The sequence below is a fragment of the Bubalus bubalis genome, chromosome 23, assembly GCF_019923935.1.
Source record: "Bubalus bubalis isolate 160015118507 breed Murrah chromosome 23, NDDB_SH_1, whole genome shotgun sequence".
Taxonomy (NCBI): domain Eukaryota; kingdom Metazoa; phylum Chordata; class Mammalia; order Artiodactyla; family Bovidae; genus Bubalus; species Bubalus bubalis.
Genome location: NC_059179.1, coordinates 17,128,201 through 17,141,233, shown reverse-complemented (window position 1 = coordinate 17,141,233; position 13,033 = coordinate 17,128,201). Strand labels below are relative to the sequence as shown.

General features: G+C 50.8%; 1 protein-coding gene across 50 annotated transcripts in view; it reads left to right on the top strand.

The window, feature by feature from the left end:
* The window catches only part of SORBS1 (sorbin and SH3 domain containing 1), a 231,492-nt gene that overhangs the window by 116,618 nt on the left and 101,841 nt on the right, over positions 1-13,033 (top strand). For 42 of the 50 annotated variants that reach the window (XM_044935433.2, XM_025274080.3, XM_044935467.2 and 39 more), the window contains 3 exons: positions 2,493-2,561; positions 5,142-5,237; positions 7,233-7,361. In XM_044935433.2, coding sequence (XP_044791368.2) covers positions 2,493-2,561; positions 5,142-5,237; positions 7,233-7,361 — 294 coding nt within the window. The remainder of the gene's footprint in view (positions 1-2,492; positions 2,562-5,141; positions 5,238-7,232; positions 7,362-13,033) is intronic. The other 8 variants (XM_044935469.2, XM_045164213.1, XM_044935473.2 and 5 more) reach the window with 1 other exon arrangement.

Genomic DNA, 13,033 nt, shown 5'->3' with positions numbered 1-13,033 from the left:
TGACTTGTATTTCTGGCTTTCTGCCAACACCCTCTTTCCATCCGTCCCAGAAATGTAGGTGCAAAGGGAACTTTGTCTGGAGAACTAACCTTCTGTAGATGAATTGGGGGCAATGAACAGGACAGGCCTGCCTGTGGGGCCAGTATCAGGTGGCCCTGGCCGCTATGGTTGGAGGGGGTGGGGGAGGGCAGCGGCCTTGTTTGCCTCTGGATCCAGGGGTACCCGGGCTGCCCTGTCGGTGTAGCTGATGTCACGGAGGCCGATTATTAAGAGCCCAGGTAGGATGACTGAGTCTCAGCCAAATGCGCTACTGGGGTTTGGGGCATTTGGGGAAATAGAATATATATAAACCATTATTAGAGTGTATCTGGTTTGTATGTAGAGAGTATTCTATATATAAAAGCCATTTTTTCTTTTAAAAATAAATGTTCATCCCAGCTGAGGACAAAGAAGATAAGTCATGGGATGGACCAGAACAGACTTCAAATCCCCTCTTAGTGATCTTAGAGCCTGGCATCCTTTCTGAGCTTTAGATTTCTTATCTATAAAATTAGAGTTCTCAACTCTTAGCTCTAGGGGCTTGGATATTAAGGATAAAAATCAGGTGCTAATTATGGAATAATTCTTAGCAAGGACCCTTAGATCAGGCAAATAGAGGCTTTATAAAACCATGGCTATTATATCTGTGGCTTGGCGGGCTCTTGGCTACTTCCCTGGTGGCTCAGACGGTTAAGAATCTGCCTGCAATGTGGGAGACCCAGGTTCTATCCCTGGGTCAGGAAGATTCCCTGGAGAAGGGAATGGCAACCCACTCCAGTATTCTTGCCTGGAGAATTCCATGGACAGAGGGACCTGGTGAGCTACAGCCCCTGGGGCTGCAAAGAGTCAGACATGACTGAGCAACTAACACTTTTGGCTCTTGGCTGCAGCGGAGTCACCCCAACCTTGCTGATCACGTGTCCTGCCCCCCTTGTCTTCTCTGGGCTTCCACCATCAGTTCTGGGATGGGGAACTGGGTGGTGCTCAGGCTGCCAGTGGGCAATGAGGGTCTCAGTGTCTTCAGCTGAGCAGAACTTTGAAAGGTCTCCACCAACAACGAGGTGACATTCAAGGTAAACCTTGAGGTACAGAGGATTTCCCCAAGGTAGAAGAGGGGGCGCAGGCCTTCCTGGCTGAGGGCCTCTAAAGATCCAAGGCCTGAAGATCAGAAAGCATCTGATTTGCTGAAGAGGTTGTGAGGAGACCGTCATGGTGGGCAGGCGCAGGAGGGAACTGCTGCCGGAAAAGGGCTGGGACCAGTGGCTAAAGGGCTTAGAGTCCTGGGTGAGTGCCCAGGCTTTGTCCCTGGGTAGCTGCTGGCCCCTGGGTCTTGCGTGTCAGTTTGCTTTTAATCATCCCGAAGGTCAGTTTGTTAATTTGAATATAACCACTTATGCCAATATACAGGCCACCTCACTTACTAAAAAATATATATTCTGAACAATCATTTGTACGTTTGGGGGAACTTGATTCCAAGTTCAATTTTTTTTTTCCTCGTAGAAATGATAATGTAAATGATTGACTTCCCAGGGGACTTGCCTGGTGGTCCAGTGGCTAAGGCTCCAAGCTCCTGATGCAGGGGGCCTGGGTTCCATCCCTGGTCAGGAAACTCGATCCCACATGCCACAACTGAGAGTTTGAATGTCGCAACTGAACAGACTTAGTTGTGTGCCGCGATAAGACCTGGTGCAGCCTAATAAATTAAAAAAAAAAAAAAAGATTGACTTCCCAACTCTAGACTCCAGTAGTATTTTTATTTTCAAATTAGAAGTAAAATGCAGTACATTTAAAGTGGAGGGTCTTAGAAAATCACATTGCTTTGTCCCATCTTGTTTTGTCCTGCACTCCGGGGATTTTCAGCCCTATGGGGTATAGATGGTGGTCTTAGTGATGCAGACTGAGGGCTGGGGTGGAGAAAGGGGCAGGACGGAGCCAGGGAGAGCGGTCAGGGAGCCAGGTCATCTCCACAACCAGAACCCAAGAGCCGTGGCCGGGGACTGTGGTCTGGGGGCTGGGCCAGCGTGGCTTCTGTGGCTGTAGGTGTAGGGTGGGGTGGAGGGAAGTGTCACAGAGCCTGAGGTTCTATCCTGACTGTCCGACAGCTCTCAGGATTCACAGGGATGCTTTTGAGCAGCCTTGGAATGGTAGATAAGCCTTTGTCAGGTAGGAGATGCCACTTTGAAGGAATTAAGATTTTCTTTTTTTAAATGTCAGAAGTGAAACCAAACCAGGAGACCAGAGGATATCATTCACAACACACTTCCCATCCAAACAGCTTTTGCGTCCTCCCTGGTTCAAGCCACAAAGCATTATCAGAACTCTCCCATGACGCTCCGAGGCCCCTTTTCAGGCCTGAGAGAGCCCCCAGGACCCAGAACTTTGCACTGGCGGGACTCAGAAAGGGTGGGAGATGTGACCACAAGCCTCACGCTCTTATTCTTTCTTTCTTTCAGAATGTGACGTGGGTGCTTCCAAAGCCGTGGTGAACGGGTTGGCACCAGGCAGCAATGGGCAAGACAAAGGTAAGGCTCTTGAAGGGAAGCCTGGCATTTTTAGAAAGAGCAGGGCCCGGGTCCACCTGCCTGGTGGGAACAGTCACTGGTCTAATTAGGCTGTGACCTGGAGACCTGTTCCCAGGCTTTCTGAGACTTGAGTCTGAGCCTGCCGTTTCCCACTGTGAGGTGACATGTTACACTGTTCCCAGCTCACAGGATGCTGCGAACCACCCGCCAAATCACAGAGGCCTCATGTATGTGGCATTTATAAGCCCACAGTGTCTGTTACCTGGCATCTTACCTTCACCGGTGATAAATAGTGACATATTCAGCATCCCGACCCTGAGGCTAGAGCCTAAATAGCTGAAATAAATCATTTTGGTGACATTTCGTTTCATGGGCATCCTCCCAGGTTTTGAATTTTTAAAATTTTAGGACAAAAGATGCAAGTGTGAAAGGAATGATGGATAGGATGACCTTTGAGGTCCCGTCTCTCATCCTGTCTCTCATCCTGAACAGCCAAGCAGCGGGATTCCCATGTCACTCTGCAGTGAGAGGAGGCTGGGGTTCAAGTCCCGGCCTGCCACTCAGAAACAACACCTCTTGGGAGGCCCATTGTCTTTATGGCTATGAGTTTCCTTATCTAGAAAATGAAGGAATTTGATGATCTGTAGTATTTTTTCCTTCTTGAAACACAGGTCTTATGGTATCAGAGAGGGAGGGTAGAAGTCCTGTCATCGGGCTTTTGAGTCACAATGCACCCTCTCTCAGAGCACGTTTACAGTTTGACATGTTTGGACTTTGTAATTACTGTCTGGGTCAGCCAAGTATTGCCTTTGAGAGAGGGCAAAGTGGAGAGTCAGAAAGAACAGCCACGAGCGAAGGCGTGGAGAACAGGAGGGGTGGGGAGCCTGGGCCGGGTGGTTGGGGACCCCCATGCAGGAGGGGTCCTGGTGTCCTGCCCTTTGTGCCTCCCTGCCTGGCTGCCCTTCTCCTTACCTGGTGTGGGGCAGTGTTCCCAACCTCGGCCAGGTTGCTAAGGGGATGTTGAAGGGCAGTGCCCATAAGGGAGTGTTTAAGCATCTTTTGAGGAACGCGGGGAGACGTGGGTGTCTTATGCTCACCGTCAAGCCCAGCCCTGTGAATCCGCCAGGAGACTTTGGGGGTGTATGGCAGGGTGGCAAGTGGAGGTGCGCTGCACTCTACTCTCTCCTCGATAAGACCCACCTTTGGTCGGAAAGTCAAGGCAGATGCACCCTGGAGCCATCAGGGCGGCCTGGGGTAGTCACTGTCGGGCTCTGGTCTCTCTCTCTTCATTCAGCACTGGTTGACTCCGAGCAGCAGACTTGCTTCTTCCTCTGAAAATGGTAACAAAAACCTCCCACCCAGCTCCCAGGGGGCCCAAGGAGCAGTCGGTAGGATTGCTGTGAAAGCACGTTTGTATCTGAATACGTGCAGGATTATTGTTATCACTTCAGTTCTTGGTGGCCAGATGACTGCCATGCGCCTCTTGAAATGGCAGCCTGGTGGACTGGAAGGTGAACTGCCCATTGCTGGGGTACCTCCTTCCTCCCGTCCCCTTGGCAAGCCCGTCAGTATGATATTGATGCAGCTGTGACAGTCTTGGTTCCCAAACAGCCCAACCACCCTCCACCTCAGTTATGATGTGGATCTGGGCCCTGAGACCTCCAGGTGTTGCCCATTGGTGTGATGTTGGTCCATAGTGTGTGAGTGCCCATCTCTTTATTTGCTGCCATTGGGACGGAAGGAGGTCTCACAACATGCTTGTTGTGAGAAGGCTGGTTTGGGAAAATGCCCACCATTGTGATTTCAGAACCTGGGGAGGCAGGGGGCCCAGGGAGGTCTGAGCACCTGGATTTAAGGTCAGCAGCCTCTGCCCGCATACCAGGCAGTACCCCAGCTCAGGGGGCTCAGCTGCTGTCAGCGTCCTGGGCCAGGTGCGTGGGCACTGCCCAGAGTCTTAAGTGTGCATTCGGACACTTTGGCAAACTCTTGCCCAGGAAGGGGTGGGTTTAAGTAGACCATCTGCTGCCCAGCAGATGGCCATTCTGATTTGCCTGGGGCCAGAGGGCTATGGTTGTCAGAGCAGGCCCAAGACCTCAGGAGTTAAGATCCTGGAGTAGCAGCTATGAGGGCCGAAAGGACCAGGCGACTCTCAGACTTGTCCTTCCTCTACTCCTCTGGGGCCCATGAGCTGTAACTCTCCTCCAAGGAGCCTTCTCCCAACACAGACAGCCCAGCCTCCTCCCAGGGGCCCTGTGGGCCCCACTTGCTCTCCCCTTCCTGTTTGCCAGGCCATCTGTGTCTCTGTAAGTCCTTTTGCCCAGAGCCTTGGCAGATTCCTGGTGTGCCAGGCGGCACAGGCACTGACCAGCTGCATTTGGGGTACAGTGGCGGGACGGTTCTGCCCACCCGGGCGCAGGACTGAAGAGCGAAAGCGGGTTATTTTAAGTTCTTGCGTCCACTGCTCTTCCCATTGTTCTCTGCAGGCGACTTCCTCCTATTGTCCCTGCCGGTTCCTCCACTGCCTGAGGGTTTCCCAAATGTTTTTTTCTGGATGCACCATTTACCCTTTTGTGTTTTCAGCAACTGCCGACCCTTTACGTGCACGCTCTATTTCTGCTGTTAAAATAATCCCTGTGAAGACAGTGAAAAACTCTGCAGGCCTAGTACTCCCTCCAGGTATCTCTCCTTGGGTTGGTTTCTTTTTTTTTTTTCATTGTTAGCAGATCATGCATGATCTTCTTTCCTTCTAACAAAGACTCGGAGTCTTAATTCTTGCATGTTTAGGAGCCATTCCCTCTCACTTCTCTGGCTGGTTTCCTTTCGTGTGTGTGTGTGTGTGTGTGTGTGTGTGTGTGTGTGTTTCTGGGAGCCGCGGGCAAATATGAAAAGGGGCTGACAGGTGCTTTGCCCTTCCCTGCTTAGGGAGAATGTCAGTCCAGAAGCTGAACGTTGACTCCAGCTGGTACAGGTCTGAGCCCCTTGGGTGACTTAGGTTCTTCCTAGAGGTGCCAGCTCCCCAGAGTTTATTTAAAATTCCACTGTCCCCAGGAACTAACGTGGCTGCCCAGGGCATTTCTGAATTGGGCTGGATTTGAAGCAGCTGCCCGATCAGGCTGTGTCTCTGGGATGCTGGCAGGGCCTTTTCCCTGAGCACTCCCTCCCCCGCCCCCAGCCCCACCTGCATTCGCTCCCTGCCTCTCCTCTCTGTGGAGCCAGTACAGTTTGGAGCTGGTACAGTTCAGATGTCAGGTCATAGCTCGTAGCTTCCTCCTGTACAGCATGGGACAAGTGAGGCCCAGGTGGCTCTGTATCCCAGTGGTGGTGCTTTCAGGAGTTGAGTCTACCTGGCTGTGCACACAGGACCCTGTGGATGGGCTGGCTTTGGCACTGTGCCCCTCACCCTTTTGAAAAGCCCATGAACCACTTTTCCCACTGGTCACTTATCCTGGTAGGATTGGACAAGTCAGATGCTCTTCAGGGCCGCTGCCCGCTCTGCTGAATGTGTATTTTGTGCAAGAGGTGCTGATGGAGCTGATCAATCCGTTTTGTAACTAATGATGGTTCTGTTTGTGCTGTCGGAAAGGGGGCTGCCAAGTGGGAAGGAGGAGCCAAGAGACTTGTTATTTCTTAGCCGTGGCACAGGAGCAGGGAGGAGCTGGACATCAGAGCCCACATCCTGCCTGCTGCCTACCTTTAACTTTCCCCACAATCCCACTCATGACAGTTTTAGGCCTGAGATCCAGGCTGTGCCGTGAGCAACTTGCAAAACTGGAATTCAGTTCCACTCAGCCTCATGGAGAGAAACATTCAGCATGTGTGCCTCCCAAAACTGTGGTCTGCATGGCTTTCTTGCCTCCTCCTTACAGATTTTCCTGAAGGGTGAACAGCCTGTTTTGAAGCCTATTTTGAAATCCTCAGTGCAGTTCTGAAAGATGACCTGGGTCTGCTGTGAGGCCACTGTGAACTGTAGGAGGGGTCAGGGCCCAGGGAAGGCTCGGCTGGAAGTCCCGCAAACACTGTTCCTCGAAGGATTTACTGTTTCTAGCCGTTTTCTTTGGTGCGAATTTTCTTCATTAAGTTTGGAATGTGAGGTTCCGGGCCTCGTGATCTTTCTCGCCAGGCAGCACATCCTGTCTCACCCCTGCAGGGGGCTTGGCTTGCTGGCACAAGGAGATTGTCTTGCTTTTTCCGCTGAGGGACTGCTCTGAGTAATGATTGTCTGTTGAACCTTCACCGAATGCCCTGTGCTGTCAACTTGCTCTTTTATAAGAAGGCTGGTGTGGGAACTTGAGATATCTTTTATAAATTCTTACTTGAACTGTGCCTTACTAATTGGTCAGAAGTCTGCTCACCAAACTAAACTTCATTTAATAAAAGAAATCAACCCGCTTTGGTTTGGAGATATTCCCAGCCGACATTGTAACGCATCCATTGACTCAGAACTCACTGTGCCTCCATTCCCTCCTAACCTCATGATGGGTGGGAAACCCCTGAAAATATGATTTGTCCCTCTCCACCATCCACAGATTAATTTTCATTGACTGCAAGACTCTGCCTGTCTGTAACCAGGTTCATCTCATTCCCCAGCTGGACCAAATTGCTGGCTGATTATGGTTTTAATTCTTCAGGCACCCTGGATTCAATCTCCCCTTTTGGATCTTTCCTTTTCAGATATGGATCCTACAAGAATCTGCACTGGGAAGGGAGCGGTGACTCTCCGGGCCTCGTCCTCCTACAGGGAGATCCCAAGCAGTAGCCCTGTGAGCCCCCAGGAGACCCCGAAGCAGGAGAGGAAAACAGGTGCGCTGCTTTGGAGACCTAGGGGTAGGGTCTCCAAAGGGGATGGGGGGGGTCTCGGAATCCATTGGCTGCCTCCTGATTCTCAGGGGCCCCTGCACAGTCTGCTTCTGTCCCCGCTGTGGTGGGTGATGATCACTGCCTAAATGAACAGGTACTCACTGGCTTCAGGCAAAGACATGGCAGCAACCACTGTGTTCTAGCTTTTGATGGAACATGGGCAGTCTGCATCTCTGCAGACTGTGTTCAGGAGGACAGAGAAGGCTTAGGGGTCTCGGGAAGGAGTGCTGAGATAGCCTTCAGGTTAGGCTTCTCTGAGCCCATCCCCACTTCTGGGAGCTCAGCTGTGGCCATCCATGTGGGGCTGGGGCTGGAGCAGAATCCCAGGGAGACTGAGAAGTGCAGGTGGCTGTCAGGCCTCATTCGCTCCCAAGAAGACAGGGAGCTGACCTGAGGCAGCAGGTCTGCAGAGCATGTCTAAAGCCAGTGTAGACTAGGAACCGAGGGAGGAGACAAAGGAAGCCCCCCTCCCCGCCCCATCCCGTCACTCAGGAAACCCGAGTGCCTAGATCTCCTCATTGTGGTGGAGACCTGGGACTTTGGATTGGTTATTTTTAAGAAACAGTAGACACAAGTGCATGCATGCTAAGTCACTTCAGTCGAGTCTGGCTCTTTGCGACCCCATGGACTGTAGCCCACCAGGCTCCTCTGTCCATGGGATTCTCCAGGCAAGAATACTGGAGTGGGTTACCATGCCCTTCTCAGGAGCTCTTCCCAACCCAGGGATCAAACCCAGGTCTCCTGCATTGCAGGCAGATTCTTTACCATCTGAGCCACTGCCCAGACCTGGGCTTTTGGAACCTTATAGATGGGATTCATGTCCTACCTCGACCACCTGTTGGCTATTCAGCCATGTATGAGAAGGTGGTCTCTCTTAACCCTGGTGAATGCATCTGAAAAATGGGGTTGAGAACTATACCTGGCTCCCAGCACTGTTGTGAGGATGAAGTGTGTAAAGCGTTCCATGCCACACCTCGTGGCGTGAGATGAGCTGGCAGACCTTAACCTGCTCTTAGCAGGTTGTGATTGTTTGGGCCTCTCTGGGGAGCCCTTTCTGCAGCCCAGGTGTTTCTGGGAGTTGGGGAAAGGCTGACTTTGAGGTTCCGCAGGCACTGTTACCTTAGGCTGGGGCAGCCCCTTTCCAACCTGAAGGGCAGTGTTTCTCACACTTCAGCTGATCGTATCAGAATCACCTGAAGTAGAGGCAAGTTCCCAGAGCCTAGCTCAGAGTGTTAGGCTTTATAATTCCCACCTGTAGGCCAGAGGTGGGGTCCGAGGTTTTGCCATCAGGTCATGCTGATGCTGCTGGTCCCAGGACCACATCTGAGAACTCTCACTATAGGGGATGGGTGTTTTCTCCCCTCTTGAAGGAAGGAAATGCAGAGAGAAAAGGAACTGGGGTGATGACCACTTCCTTGGGACCAGAGACACGCAGACTCTTTTGGTATGGTGGGGAATGGTGTGCTGTGATAGATGGAATTATACAGGATGGAGATGGTCGGTGCCCAGCATCCTGGAAACCTGACTTTCTGTCCATCCCAGCCAGTGGAACAGGTACCAAAGCAGATACCCAAGGACAAGTCCAGGCTGGGGTTTGAGTACAAGCCCTATTCTGGTGTGTTGGTCCCTGTGGAAAGCTGCTTTATCCCTAGGCTCAGGGGAAGGTGTAAGTGGCCTCCAGCACTGTAGGCTGATGGTAGTTTTTTGACTCTGTATTCCTGAACCTGACTCTTGCCCCACTGCAGCTTGCCATTCTGGTCTCAGGAAAGGTGGTGACATTGGGAAGATCCAGCTCCCAAGCTGGAGCACCTCTGAGGAAGAGAGAACCCTAAGGGATAATTTAAAGAGAAAGAACATACCTGCAGCCCCATGTTCTGATAAAATAACCAATCAACTGCCTGGCCCTTCCTCGGGTGGTGAACGGGAAGAGAAGGGGCCTTGAGCTCCCCCTGGTGGTCACAGTGTGGCACAACACAGAGCCCCAATGTTGCTCTGCCTTGCCATCTGTAGACTTGCACTCCAGTTCTGTGCAGTGGTTTGGGCACTTTAGGAAGCTCTCTCTAGTCCCCAGATGATTCTGTATCTTGCAGATTTGTAACAGCTAATTTGAATTTTAAAGTATCTTGTTTTAAAATGGAAATACCTTGAAGGATTAGGGGATGGCTCTCAGTCATTCACGTGAAAGTGAAGATATTAGTCACTCAGTCATGTCTGACTCTTTGCAACCCCATGAAATTCTCCATGCAGGAATACTGGAGTGGGTAGCCATTCCCTTCTCCAGGGGATCGTCCCAACCCAGGGATCAAATTCAGGTCTCCTGCATTGCAGGCAGATTCTTTACTATCTGAGCCACCAGGTCTCCCACATTGCAGGTGGATTCTCTATCAGCTGAGCCACAAGGGAAGCCCAGGAGTTGGAGTGGGTAGCCTATCCCTTCTCCAGCAGATCTTCCTGATGCAGGAATCGAACTGGGGTCTCCTGCGATGCAGGCCGATTCTTTACCAACTGAGCTATCAGGGAAGCCATATCTTACGCTAAATTTAATCTTTGTAGATTATTTTCTGCCAGATAACAGAGATCATTAAATACAAATCAGCAGACATTCATTCTGCGGCATATAGGAGCTAGACATCACTGGGAGTCACCAGGAATTGTGATGAGAAGGGGATAAAAGGGAAAAAAATTTAGGTGCATTATGCGAGCACAAAAAGCAGTTTAAGAATCAGGTGTGGGCCCCTACTTCACTGTTTTCTGACAATGCATAATGTCACACATTTGAAACACGAATGAAGAGTGAAGGACTTGGGTCCAATGGTTTCTAAGCCTTTCTAGTTCCAAAATATTTTGTAAATTTAGAAGTTTGGAAATTAAACTGATACAGAGTCTTCTTCACTGGAGATAAATTCAGGGTTGTATACCAGGCCAGTTTGGGTGGAAAGGGAAAATCTGGGGTTGAGTGGGAGGCCGGGGAAATACACTGATTAGGTGTCCAACAGGCTGGAATGACTTAGCACTGGAGTGAGTTCAAAACAGGATGCAGCTCCAGTGGGACTTTAAGGACTGGAGGGACATTCTTGTTCTCTTATCCTTCGGGTCCTTGGTCAGCATCCTACTATCTCTTGACTCTGCTGGGTGTGTGTGGCTCTCCAGCCCTACTTACCCCTGCCTACTCCCTTCACCTGAGCCTCTGGATGACAACTTGCTGGCCCACACCAAGCCATTGGGCCTTGACTTGCCTCATGAAAACAGTTCTCATCAGTACTTGCAGGCAGCCATGCCAGCCTGGACTGGGAGCCCAAGCATGAGGCAGGACACCTGCCTGGCTCTTGCTAAGGATTAGGTGTGCTTCCTGTTCCTGGTGTCTTCACAGATAGCGCATGTCAGATACCAGCTGCTCCGCCTGCACCACCAGGGCCAGCATCTGTGCCCCAGCCTCTCGGTCTGTTCCTCTCTGCCTTGCTCCTTGGCTTTACCACCTTCTTCCATCCCTGCCAGTCTCCAAGTTGTTGATCATTTGCCTGGACTAGAAGCTTTGTTCTAGAGTTACTGCCCACTGTGGCCTGATTTCCTTCTCTATATGGCCCCTTGACATCCACATTTCAGGGATGTCCCCTATTCTCTGTCCTTGCTCTGCTTCCCTTGCCCTGTGACAGGTGGTCTAGTTCTCAAATCACACAGTCCTCTCTTAAGGCTCAGCTCTGCTACTTACTAATTGACCTTGGGGAGCTTCAGTTTCCCATCTATAAGTGGAGATGATCTTCATAGGGTTGTTCGGATTCTGCAGACTCATCCATATCGGGACATAGCCCAGAGCCAGGCACGAACAAGATGCTCTTGGATGGGAACCAGTCCAGTTACCGCAAATCAGGAGGCCACTGCAGAAAGACCTACAGTAATTCCTCTGAGAGACTCTGAGGGTCTAGACCCAGTGTGGTGATTGGGGGCGTGCAGGGGGGAGAAAAGGAGGGGCCAAGCGAGGCGTGTATTTGGAAGAGTGGAGTGGCAGGGTTGGTGCAGTGTCTCAGGAGCGTGGAGAGGTAGGACTCCATGCTGACCAGGAGGCGCCTTCCCTGGTTGACTAGGAGAATACACGTGGCGCTCATGGAGATGCTGGATATATGAGGGGAATCGGAAGGAATGTTGAATTCCATTCCTTGATGTATTGAATTTCTTGGCAAGAGAAGGACTTCTAGAAGGAAGTTTCTAATAGGCATTTGGAAATTTGGAATCCAAGTTGCAGACTTGGGAGCCATCGGCATCCATGTAAATGCTGGGAGGGTGGAGATGCTCTCTGAGGTAGAATGACAGACGGAGCCCTCAGAGTTGCCCAGTTTAAACTCAGCCTCCACGTATGAGGCCCTCAGTTCCGTTCCTGGCACCTCCGCCAAAAAAACACACAACAACTCAAAAAACCAAAGAAACAAAAAGCTCAGCCTCCAGACTCCCGGCTTCAGTGGTAGCTTGACTCTGGATCCTTGACCACCCTCCTAGTCTTTGAATGTAGACCTTGGTTTTGGATTGGAACCATCTGGAAAGAACTATAGTAATCTTGATGCTGATTCCCTGCCTCCGAGAGAAGCTTCTTCCTGCTTGCTGGTGTGATATCCTGGCTGCGTTTGGGTAATGGCCCTGTTGGTTCAGGTTTGGCTCTACCTGTGTCCCCAGATTAGGGTGGTTTTACTCAAGAGGAGATGGGGAGCCTGAACTGGTGGTGGGCGTGATACCAGTCTTCCTGTCTGGTATGGCCTGGAGACCATCAATCCCTTTGTTCTGACTCAAAAGCCAAGCTTCAGTTCAACCCTTATCCTTTATGCTGTGCCTGTTGGCTCTCATCCTTTCTGTCTGATTCTTGACTGCAAAGTTAGCTTTGGATGTAGAGATTCTTGGACCTGTAACCAGCTCATTTCCTCACATTTGCTCTCCAGAAATAGCAGTAGCAAGAAGATAAGAAAATTGACATTAAAATAGTTAGACATTCCTTACCCCCATTAACTAAGAGTCTTTTTCATGAGCTCATGTGTGATAAAAGGGGCCAGATGAGAAGTCAGTGGAGGCGAAAGTCCTGACAAGAGAAGACTGTCACTGTGGTACCAACTGCAAGGTCAGGGGATTCCCAAAACCACCCTCAGGTTTGATAATTTGGTAGTAGGACTCAAAAAACTCATTTGAAACCTGTTATACTCACAGTTCTGGTGAACAGTGAGAGGATGAAGATGAAAATCAGCTAAAAGAAGGACTGTATAGAGTGGAGTCTGGGGAAGAAGGAAGCATGGCGTTGGCGGGGTTCTCGCCTGTGAAGTCAGGATGCATCAATTCCTAGTGTTGCGTGTGAGAACATACTCAGAGCGGTGCTGATCAGGAAGGTCATCCAAGCTATGGTGTCCCTGGTTTTTATTGGGGCTCTATTACATTAGGGTTTTCCTGGTGGTTCAGATGGTAAAGAATCTGCCTGCAATGTGTGAGGTTCGATCCCTGGGTTGGGAAGATCCCTTGGAGAAGGTAATGGCAACTCACTCCAGTATTCTTGCCTGGAGAAGCCCATGGACAGAGAAGACTGGTGGGCTCCAGGCCATGGGGTCATAAAGAGTTGGACACAACTGAGCGACTAACACACA